At 36.8% G+C, this 12,531-nt stretch overlaps 1 protein-coding gene across 1 annotated transcript in view; it reads left to right on the top strand.

Annotated features, from left to right (window-relative positions):
* The window catches only part of LOC150075985 (prolow-density lipoprotein receptor-related protein 1-like), a 1,358,636-nt gene that overhangs the window by 82,381 nt on the left and 1,263,724 nt on the right, over positions 1-12,531 (top strand). Inside the window, 1 exon segment of the mRNA XM_090387555.1 lies at positions 981-1,109. Within this exon segment, the coding sequence (XP_090243681.1) occupies positions 981-1,109 (129 nt within the window).

The raw sequence follows: 12,531 nt of genomic DNA, 5'->3' as shown, positions 1-12,531 counted from the left end.
TTCTGTTGGATCCCAGGACATACAGGCATTGAAGGTAATGAAAGAGCTGATCAAGCAGCAAAGAATCCTACAAACACAAATCAAAGGTTTTGCAAAGTTCCATATACCGATTACAGACCAATCATAAAACAGTCTCTCCACAATCAGTGGTCACAAATGTGGCAAAATGAATTAAACAATAAACTGTTTCAAATAAAACATGAGCTACAGCCATGGAAATCGAGTCTTCGCAAGAATCGGCATGAAGAAGTCATTATATCCAGATTACGCATTGGACATACACATCTTACGCACAATTATTTACTCACCAAAACAAATCCTCCAGAATGCCTTCACTGTTCTTGTCAACTCACTGTAAAACATTTCCTTATAGAATGCCCACAATACCACATGGCGCGACAATCAGCCTTCCATCTCCCTATAAATTTCCAAGATTCTCTGACCTTATCACAAATCCTAGGCGATAACTCCAACATTGAAAATATATTTACATATTTAAAATTAATAGGATATTTTGACCAGATATAAATCATATTTAAGAAATAGAAACATCCTTGTCACTAAACATTAATAGATAGGTGCAATATGGCCAAAGTTGCTTTTGCGCCAAAAAAACACAACCACCACCAACCAACCCAGTTTTAAAATGTTGATTTTTTTTTTTTTTTGTTTGTGTGTGTGTGTGTGTGTCTGTGTGTGTGTGTATATAAAATGTGCTCAATTAAAAAGAATTCTGTATTGTAAAGTGCCAGATTTTAATGTATTTGAAAATTTGAATTTTATTTATCTGTTAAATTAAAAGTTGTCAAGTGTTGAATTTTATTGAAGTTAATTGAATTTTATCTACCTATTAAATTAAGTTAATTGAAACATGAATTTTATTTATCTGCTAAATTAATGGCCAGTCTATTATTATTATCACATAAATTGTTATTTTTATATACTGTGTAATTATACTTCCTCTAATTTAATTGTTCAAGGTCATAATGGAAATTCATGTCCCAGAAATTATTTCCGTTGCAAAGATGGTATCACATGTCGAAAAATTGCTCAGTTATGTGATGGAAATCCAGATTGTCCAGATTTTTCTGATGAAGGATCTTTTTGTCGTAAGTTCATTATATCATTACTATAGGTAGTGTGAATCATTTGGTAAATGTAATTTATGAAATAAGCCACTAGTTATTATTTTACATATCCTATAGCAGTGGTGAGTAACCTGTGACCCTCCAGCCTACCCATTATAGCCCATGAGTGAATTCTACAACTGAAAATCAAAAAAATAAGTGACAAAAACCAGTGTTATAAGTCGTCATTGGGAGATTATTGTACCTATTATCTTGCAACCCTACCACTCAAAACAAAAAAAAAAAAAAAAGGAGACCAAATGTTTAGTTTGTTTTAGTGCATCACATCGATTGTTGTGTTCAGTTGCACCGCAAAAGAATGGACAAATTTTGTTTTGTTATTTATGTCAGGGATGTTGGAATTTTTTTTTATATAGTAACTATACATACAGCAATATCTCGCTTAGCATGGCTTCAAACAACACGGGTTTCACTATAACATGGTTTTCAATTAAGTTTAAGTCGAAAATTTACTGTACATATTAAAACACATTCAATAGCTTAGACACTTACTCTACATATATGCTGCATTGTCATAGCCTAGCTACGCATAAATATATGCTGTGGTGCCACCTCTATTGTCTCACGTGCACATGTGCCAATAACTCCCTTCGGGCAGTCAGCAGCAACATGCAACAGTGTTCAGTATTCTTAATTTCATCCTGAAGAGATGATGTGATAGCTTTTCATTTCACAATTTATGTTTTACCCTTAGAGGGATACAATCAAAATTATATTTGCATCTGGGCTAGAAATCACTGCCACCAACATGCGTTCTGTTTGGCAGCATGTTTTGTCCCATTTGGTAAATGATTTCGCTGGTTTTGAATTGCAAATTCAGACAATTACCGAAGACGTGAAGATTGGAAGAGACGTGGGATTCGAAACTTTGGACATTGCCAACGTACGTGACTGCACTGACTCGCATGCAAATGATTTAAATGATGCAACTCTCCTTGAAATTGATAAGCAAACTGCATATGAAGAAGAGGAAAACAATCCTGAAGTGGATAATACTGAAGTGGGACCAAAAGAATTTTCAACAGAAGAATTGGAGAAAGTTTTTTGGGGGGTTGACATGGCCTGCAAGGTGATTATTATTATTATTACTTAGCCATAGTTCAGAACCCTGTGTGTGCCAAGCCCATACTCACCAGATGTGAGCCCCCGGGGTGATTATGAATGGAGATCCGGATGTTGAATGCAGCATCAAGATACGGCAAATTTTACAAGATGGAATTCGATGCCACAAAGACTTGTACGCTAAGAAAAAGAAGAGACGACTTCACCAGACTTTATTATTGAAATACCTAAATAAACAAAGCTTTTTTCTCATCTCTCACGTTGTTACCTTTTCATTAATAAAAGTTTTGCAATATTTTTTTATCACAAATCCTTTTAATTGGCTATTAAGTGCAAATTGTTTATAGATTTATTATAATTTGTTTATAGACTGTTTCTCTGGCACGTATTCAATTAAAAACCCATTATAATTATACTTCAATCAGTATGGTTTCACATAACACGGAACAATTTCGGTACCAATTATCAGTGCTATGCGAGGTATTGCTGTATATATATTTTTTTGTTTAGAAATCATGAAAATGATGGGCAAACACAAGAGTTGTGCTTTCAAATTAAACGAAAACATGAAATTATTCAAAAGTTTGAAAACGGTGCATCCGTTAAATCTCTAAAGGACCATTATAATGTTGGTGACCAAACCATATGCGACATTGTAAAAAATAAAGGGAAGCTATTTGATTTAAAATCAACATCGTAAAAATGAAAGGGAAGTATCGTATTGGGCTCATGAGTGGTACATGCTAAGTTTTTTAATTTTTTTCCGTGGTTAACTGCGGGTAACTGAATCAGCAGATACCGAATCAGCGGATAGGGGGCACAACTGTATTGCAGATTATTGGACATTTATGTAAAAACAGTGCTTTTTTTTGCAAAAAAATAGGTGCTGGTACTGATTCTTTGCTATCAGGAAAAATTGAAAATTAAAAGGATATGAAAAGTACTCTAAAATTTTTTTTCTTCCCCCTGATATTGTTACTTTAGTAGTAATGTTTTTAGAATAAGAACAACAAATTAAGTATATTAACACAGTTTATTAAGCATAAATTTATTATTCACTTATATAAAAAAATAAGTAAAAATAATTTCATAATAAAGTTTTTCCAAATTTTCATTAAGTTCTCATCAGACATCCTATGCTGACTTCTTTTCTTCCTCTTTGTGTGTTGGTTGCTGAATGACGTTTTCGAAGCAGCCATGAATCGACATATTTTTCTGGATCGAAGCGGGTCAGCGGTGGATCTACAGTTTTAAGAAACAGTAGTGAAGAAACTGTTTTTGTCATCAACGAAGCGCTGGTTGGGCTGGTGATCAGATTCATTTGTGAAAATCCTCATTCACTCGATGAAATTGGTATCGTACTCAGAGTGTTCATCAAATGCTTCAGTTCTTCCAATAAGATAGTTTCTGGTTTGTTGGCCACCTGCGCTGTTGCACTGCATGATAACCCTTCATATGTGATTGTATAAAAATAGCAGCTTCTTTTATCATTTGAATCCTTCAGCTCTATCTCACCTAGTGTATAAGTTATTCTTGGATCATTATTCTCCAAATGTAGAACCTTTAACAATTGTAGAACCTTTGACAATATTAACATTAAAACATAACTGCCATTTCTCCAAAAAACCACAAAGCATGTCCAAATCATTCTGAAGAAGTCCAGCTTGACTTGTATCTTTAAAGATGCAGGTCAGGCTGGGCTTCTTGACTTCAGATATCTGAATTTAATTAGTGTGATGTCATTGAAGAAAATCAGAAACAAGAGTGACCATAGCACTGAATCTTGAGGGACCCTAGCCTACTCTGAAGAATAGGTCATTTATAACAACCAGAATTGGCACCGGTATGATAAGACTTTCCCTGAAAATTAAAAACTACTAAATTTCTTTATTTAATTAACTTTCATTCCTGTATGCTGAATTAATTATGAAACATCCACTTAGTGCAATATAAATTAAAAAGAAGAGATAAATTGCAGGGTAACCACCCAAGTTCGGAACACTGATATAAATGAACAAATTCCCATAAGATATACTGAATAATGCTGTTACAATTGAATGCTCTTTGAATATTTATTATTATTTGTTAATTACAAATAGTTCAAAGTTGTTTTAATGATTTATTTACAAACACAACAGTCAAAATGTGTAACATCAGCCTAACACTCAATGTAAGAACGTCAAGACCAAGAAATTCTTGAATTTCTTATTTCTAATTATCAACAAGTAACTAATTATCAACAAGTAACTAATTTTGCTGACAAAGAGGAACAGAAAATCCCATGATGTAACAGATTTCTCCGTATTTTAAATTAATTACACAAAACAAAATTGCCTTAATTATAAAACAGTTATGTGAGAAGGTGTGGCAGTAAAGTTCCCAGACTGATGCAATAATAAGAACACAAAGTGAAGCTCAAAAATGGTTTTATTTTTATTGAAAATAATCCCCACCTGATGGAATGCACTTAACACACCATTTTTTGAAAAGAGTCAGCAAAGATGTTCAAAGTGATGATATTCAGTTCAGTGGTAATATTTTTGTTTATATCCTCAGCATCCTGAAATCTCTTTTTTTGAGGGCAATTTCACCTAGGACAAGAGGAAGAAGTTCACTGGATCTAGATTGGATGAGTAAGGTGGATGGCTGATTTGCACAATGCCATGTTTCATGTCAGAAATATCTTCACAACAAGTGTGGAATGGGTGGGGCCATTGTCACGCTGCAAGAACCAGCTATCCTTCTCTCGAAATTGTGGCCTCACCCGGGAAATGCACATCAATAGTCTTTGAAGTGCCTGTATGTAGAACACGACATTGAATTTCTCCCCTTCAGGTACAAATTTCTTGTGAATCACTTTGTGTGATGATTTTAAAGTTCACTTCATAATTTGATGCTTCTTCACTCAGTTACACAGAAATACCAAACACTCATTTCCATTAACAATATAGTCAAGGAAATTTGGGTTATCTTGACAAGTCTGGATGATGTCTTTGCATGATGACACTCTTTGTTGCTTTTGCTACTCCTTGAAGCTGAACAGCACAAATTTTGCACAGACCTTCCTTTTCCTTAAATCTTCATGCAGAATTTGACAAATCATCTTATTCATATCCAACTCATCAGGCAGCATTCTGAGGGTCAAATGACAATCTCTTGCCACAATTTCCTGAACTTTTGCAACTCTCCTTATTTCGAGAAGTTGTTCGATAGTCATTTCTCGAGTCATCACGAATGTCCTCATGTCCATCTTTGAATTGCTTATACCATTCAGACACACTGGTATGGCTAAATGTTTCATCACTATTAACAGTTTTTAACGTATCGTACGTTTCTGCTGCAGGTTTTTCCAGTTTAAAGAAAAAGTTCGATATTTTTTTTTTTGGTCCATTGCAAAATCGTGATATGGAATATTAATGCTACTAACAAAACTGGTTGTTACTTGCCAATTGTCAGCCTGCCGAACAATCTTTCTACCACCATCTATTGGAGAAAGTTTGAAATACAACATACCACCTCTGTTTATTTTCAAACTTATGGCTAAATGTTTCATCACTATTAACAGTTTTTAACGTATCGTACGTTTCTGCTGCAGGTTTTTCCAGTTTAAAGAAAAAGTTCGATATTATTTTGTGGGTCCATTGCAAAATCGTGATATGGAATATTAATGCTACTAACAAAACTGGTTGTTACTTGCCAAATGTCAGCCTACCGAACAATCTCTCTACCACCATCTATTGGAGGAAGTTTGAAATACAACATACCACCTCTTTTTATTTTCAAACTTGTCGAACATGACCACAACAGTACCAGTCTGGGAACTTTATTGCTAGACCTCATACATATCTCTGCCTAACAACATTTGTAAATTGAACAGTAGATGTCCTTTAATATAGATGGCTTTAGTTGGAATGCTCCTGAAGTGTGTTTGGCACTGTCTGAACATTCAGAGACTTTTCTTACAAATTAATAGTAACAAATTAATTTGCTGATGCTATGGATGCAGTGTTAGGTGGGTCAGAAAACTGCTAGATTGGGGGGGGGATACACAGACTAATAGATTAACAGTAGCCGCTGGCAGAGGAGAGAGTGATTCTTGCACTGCTTCTATTGGAATAAGCAGTAGCCTGGAAAACAAGATGCAGGATATTTCAGAAACTGCTGGGAGTCATTGCAGTACAAGTAAACACATGGGTTGTGTTATGGTAGCTAAGAATAGGAACAGGTGCATGTATACTTGCGTGTACACCAATGCTAGGAGTTTGGTAAATAAATTTGATGAATTTGAGGTGTCGGTGAAAACATCAAAGGCTGATATTTTTGGGATATCAGAGACGTGGTGTCACACAGATATAAGGAATGCAGAACTGGAATTTGGGGAGTACAATATGTACAGGAAGAATAGATAGGATAGGAGGAGAGGAGGGATTATGCTATTAGTTAAGAAACACTTAAAATCAAGGAGGTACAGCCAGTCGACATCGCTGGACAGTGCAGTGTCGAGTCAGTTTGGTGGGACATAAGCACTAGAAAATCAAAATTGAGATTATGAGTGTATTATAAGCCTAATGACTCTGAGTATAATAAAAACTGTACAGGGAAATAGAGTGGGCCAGTAAATCAGAATCTTATAATGGGGAAATTTTAATTTCCCGGATATTGACTGGAATTTGTGGTTTGGTCACTCGCACACTAGCAAGGCTTTTGTGGATTTATTGGATGATTGTTTTCTACATCAGCATGTTTGGGAGGCAACTAGAGGGAGTAATACTTTTGATCTGATTATCAGTAGTGATTCTTCATGCATTAAGAATTTGCAGATAAAGGAACCATTAGGTGGCAGTGATCACAGTGTGCTGAAGTGGGATTTACTCAAAGCGGTAATTACCATAAATATTCTAATCTGAGACAGTATTTAAATTCTAAATCTATGGGACCAACTGATGATGTTACCAACAGCAAATTCAGAATGGGAAGCATTCAAAGAATTAATTTTGGGAACTACTAGGCTTTACATACCAACTAAGAAATATTGTTCAAGGTTTAGGCCGGATGTCAGCTGAACTAATGAGACATGTGGCAGAGAAGAAAACTGCATGGGATACGTATAAATTAATGAGTGACATGGAAGCCTACGATAGATATAAGCTGGTCTGTAACCAAGTCACAAAGAAGGTTAGGCAGGCAAAGGCAGATTATGAGAAATCTTTGGCAAAGAAAAACAGCAAAGAGTTCTTTACTTATGTAAACTCTAGAAGGAAGGGGATGAATCAGATTGGTCCACTGGATATCGATGGTTCAACTGCTGATGATCCTGCTCAGGTGGCTAAAAAACTAAATGAGTATTTTGCATCTACATTCACACATGAGGAGTTATTCAGGGAGGGGGAATGCCAAAAGTTAACTAAACTCTGGCAGTGAGCTAAATGCTTTTGTAATAACTGAGAGGAAAGTGGAGGAGAAATTGTTGGAGATAAACATAAGAAAGGCACCTTGGGTGGATTTATCCAGTTATATTAAAGGAGGCAGCAAAGGAAGTAAGCAAACCCTTAGCCATAATTATGAGAGTTTCCTTGGACGCAGGGGAGGTACCCATGGACTGGAGATATGCAAATGTGACCCCAATTCACAAAGGAGGATCAAAGGGAGACAAGTAATTATAGACCTGTTAGTTTAACTTCTGTTCCAGGGAAATTAATGGAGGCACAGGTTACAGAAGCACTGCAGGATCATCTAGGCAAGACTTCAGTTATACCTCGGACACAGCATGGGTTTGTTAAGGGGAAGTCTTGTCTGACCAATTTGATTGATTGGATACTATGATGTGATCACAAAGCAACTGATGCAGGGAATAACTTTGATATCATATATTTGGATCGTAGAAAGGCTTTTGATACTGTTGCCCATGGAAGACTGCTGCACAAATTGGAGCAGTATGGCATTGGAGGCAAATTGCTGGTATGGATAAAGGGGTGGCTGAGGGGGAGAAGACAGAGAGTTGTAATCAATGGACACTGCTCTTTGTGGACTAATGTCATTAGTGGAGCCCCTCAGGGTTCAGTGTTGGGTCCATTGTTGTTTTCTGTATTTATAAATGATATTGATGATGATATATATCAGGCTTAAATGTCCAAGTTTGCAGAAGGTTGGCAGGGTTGTTAATGACACTAATGATAGTACGCTGCTGGAACAGGATCTAGAAAAGTTGAGCAGATGGGCTGAGAGGTGGCAAATGAAGTTTAACATTGACAAATGTAAAGTACTGCATATGGGAAGCAGCATCCCCAGAGTAACGTATCAACTATGTGGTACTACACTAACAGTGGTAGAGAATGAAAAGGACCTGGGGATAATTGTGCAGGCAGATATGAAATTTTTTGAGCAGTGCAGACAGTCTGCAAGATTAACTCATAGTGTCTTGTCAATGATATACAGGAATTTTTTTTACAGGGATAAGGAGGTGATTATCCCCTTGTATAAGGCAATGGTCAGGCCACACCTTGTGCACTGTATACAGGTCTGGAGGTCTCATTTTAAAAAGGAAGTAGAGCTGTTTGAACGAGTACAGAGAAGGGCAACAAGATTAGTGAATGGGCCGACCGGGCTAGCCGAGTGGGTAAAGTACCTGCCCGGCAACCCAAAGGTCGCGGGTTCGATTCCCGCCTCGGGCTTGGATCGAAGTACTGCAAAAACCTTGGGAGGTGCAATATGGCCACAGAAGCCGATGTGCCAACAACTACCAAATCAATCAATCAATCAATCAATTAGTGAATGGAACAAAGGGTTGCTCTTACGAAGAAAGGCTTAAGTTTTGCAGATTGCAGTGTTTGGAGACTAGGAACCTGTGAGGTGATCTGATAGAGGTGTATAAAGCCTTGAATGGTTTGAGCATGCTTAATGCTGATGGGATTCTGCCTCCTGCTCAGAATAATCACCTGAGAGGGCATAAATTCAAATTGAGGAAAGACAGTTGTAGGATAGATGTGCAGAAGTTTGCCTTTAGTCAGCAGGTAGTTTATTGGTGGAAGAGGCTTACATCCGTTGTTGTTTGTGGAAGTTGATAGACTAAATAAATTTAAGGCTGAGCTGAACAGGTATTTGGAAAGAACGGAGGGGTGAAATTAGAGCGTTTTTTTTTTGGCTGATACAGCATAAGCTTGCTTTCTTGCATCGTATGCCTCTACTAATGCTAATGCTAAATTAATATATATGCTGTAGTGGATAAATTACATATTTCATCATGAAATGTAATAAGCTATATTTTGCAACTGTCTTTTCATCATTTATTTATTATTATTATTATTATTATTTTGTTTTTGTTCTCAATTATATAGTATTGGCTGATTGAACTAAACAGCACGGTTACATTGCTCAAGAAAAGTAACCTAATCTTCTTTCACAAAGAAATTCCCTTAAAAAGAAATGAAACACTTACATATTAATCTAATCTGATGGCTTTTAATAGCAAACACAACTAATACATAACACAGAAGAAAACTGGCAACAACGATAGTTAATGAAACTCTATGCAACTAGTTAATGCTGATTACAAAAAAAAAAAAAAAAAAGCACTGAAATTAAGATATTAAAAGTTAAATCTTTATTCTGAAATAAAATATGTGAATATGCTTATCAAAACATGTGATATATAGGTCCAGATATGGTTAATATGTTTTCACCTAAAGATGTAAACACACACAACTTTTAAGTGCATATTGTTAAATTCAATAGTTTTATTCAAATGTTTTAAAAATAGCAAATTTGACTAAAAAGTGAGAATGTTAAATCTAGTAGAAACCAAAAGATACACCTAATGAGATATCAGCAAAGTTTTTGATACTGTTCCACACGAAAGAATTTTACATAAATTGGAGCAGTGTGGTATAGAGGCAAGTTACTGCTGTGGATAAAGGGATGATTGAGTGGCAGAAGAGAGAAGAGTAGTTATTAATGGATAGTACTGCTTTTCTTGGACTAATGTTATTAGTGGAATCAATGCTGGGCCCTTTGTTTTCAATATTTGTTAATGATATTGATGAAGACATGAAATTCAATGTCCAAGTTGGCAGGGTGATTAATGATAGAAATCAGGGTATGATGCTGAAACAAGACAATTGGGGTTTTTGAAATTTAACATTCACAAATGCAAGGTATTGCATATGGGTAGCAGTAATCCCAGATTAACCTACCAATTAGGTGGTACTATATTTATGGTAGCGGAGAAAGAAAAAGACCTGGGGATAATTGTACAGTCTGATGTAAGGTTTTTCGACTAGTGCAAGGACAGACTATGGGGGTTTTGTCAGTGATACACAGGATTTTTGCCTCAGGGACAAGGAGGTCCTGTTATATAAGGCAACGGCAGGCAGGCTGCATCTTGAGTAATGTATACAGGTATGGAAGAATCATTTTAAAAGGATATGTATCTGTTGGAATGGGTGCAGAGAGAGGTTCCTTATCCACCTAGTGCAGAGAAGCGCAACAAGATCAGTCAGGAACACAAAAGGGTACTCTTACCATAAAAGATTTCAGTTCTGCAAATTGCATTGTCTGGAAACCAGGCAGCTGCCTGGTTGCCAGACACTGCAATTGCATAAACACTTCAATCAGGTCCCCCTGATTGAAGTGTTTATGGCCTTAAATGGATTGAATAAATAAATTTTTTTTTATGTAAACCCCAAACACGAGAGGTATTAGAACCTATAGTACTTAGTACCGTGCTTGGGTACGAGGTTGAGAAGACGAAAGAAGATATTTGTTGACATTGGACTTGAACTCCTGTAGACGGTAATTTTCAGGAAATACGTATGAAGGAAGGTTGTTCCAGGAAACGGCAGTTCAATGAAATGAGGAAGTTGAAAAGTTGGTTCTGTGAGTTTGAAGTTGGACAGTAAATGGATGTTGGTTGGTGGCTGCACGTGTTCAGACTGTTTTGAAACAGAGAGCGGGAATTATAGAAGCCAATTCAGAAGAACAGTGCCCATGAAAGTATCTGTAGAAGAGGCATGCAGCAGAAACAGTACATCTATGAGACAGCGAGTGGAGAGACTCTGTTAGAGATGAATCATTAATTAACCTAATTGCCCTCTTCTGAATGGAATCAAGAAGCCTGAGAGAGAGAGGTTTGGGGGCACCACCCCAGATGTGGGAACAATATTCCATGGCAGGGCGGATTTGCGATTTATACAGAGTGAGCAGCTGTTTGGAAGAAAAGTAATGCCGAGAGCGAAAGAGAAAACCAAGTTTTTTAGATGTAGAGGAAGCAATATTTGTAATGTGCTTGTGCCAAGAGAAATTAGAAGTCAGGGTAATCCCCAAAAGAGATATATCATTTTGCTTTTAAATCGGAGTGTCACCAAAGATAAGCTTGGGAGCAGAAGAATCCTTTTTGCGAGATATAAGACAAGGCTGAGTTTTAGAAGGGTTGAAATCAACTAAGTTGTCTTTGCCCCACGAGAATAATATGAAGACCGGCATTTAAGGAATTGGTAGCAGATTTTCGAGAAGTTGAAGCTGATAGAGCATGGCAAGGTTTTTCAAAATGGAAAGTGGAATGCAATGTGTTATCATCGGCAAAACTATGGATAGGATTTCCAGTCAATGGAAGAAGGTCATTAATATACAAGAGGAAAAGAGTAGGGGAAAGAACTGAACCTTGGGGGACACCGGCATTAGTGGAGAAGTTAGAAGTCACCATTACCCTCAGTGAGCGATCAGAGAGAAAACTGGATAACCAATTACAAAAAAGAGTTGCCAAACCATAAGATGGAAGCTTGTTTAGAAGACCTTTATGTCAAACACGATCGAAAGCCTTTGAGATGTGCAGAGCAACTACTTGTGTTTCACTGAACCTTTCCATTGAATTAGTCCATAAATGGGTAACATAAGCCAGAATATCTCCAGTGGATCGACACTGACGGAATCCATACTGGCGATCATTGATCAGACGGAAGGTTTCTAGGTAGTTTAAGAGTTGGCGGTTAATTGATTTCTCCATTACTTTAGAAAGAGTAGAAGTAATTGCAATGGGATGATAATTGGATGGGAGGGATTTGTCACCGTTTTTAGGAACTGGCTGAATGTGAGCAAATTTCCAAGCAGAAGGAAAAACACCTTTGGAATAAGAAAATGAAAAAATCGGCAAAGAATAGGAGTAAGTTCAGGAGCACAGGTTTTGAGAACAAGTGGAGAAATACCATCGGGACCTGGAGCTTTCTTAGCATCAAGATTCGTAAAAATCCTTCTGACATCCTTTTGACGAAAGACCACAGGAGGTATTGAATGGAGTGTGTTGGGAATGGTGGGAGGTGTTTTACCAAGA

This window comes from Mastigoproctus giganteus, chromosome 13 (assembly GCF_048544385.1).
Source record: "Mastigoproctus giganteus isolate SK-2022 chromosome 13, ASM4854438v1, whole genome shotgun sequence".
NCBI lineage: Eukaryota > Metazoa > Arthropoda > Arachnida > Uropygi > Thelyphonidae > Mastigoproctus > Mastigoproctus giganteus.
Note: the sequence above shows the minus strand (reverse complement) of the source record. Positions and strands in the feature narration are given on the sequence as shown.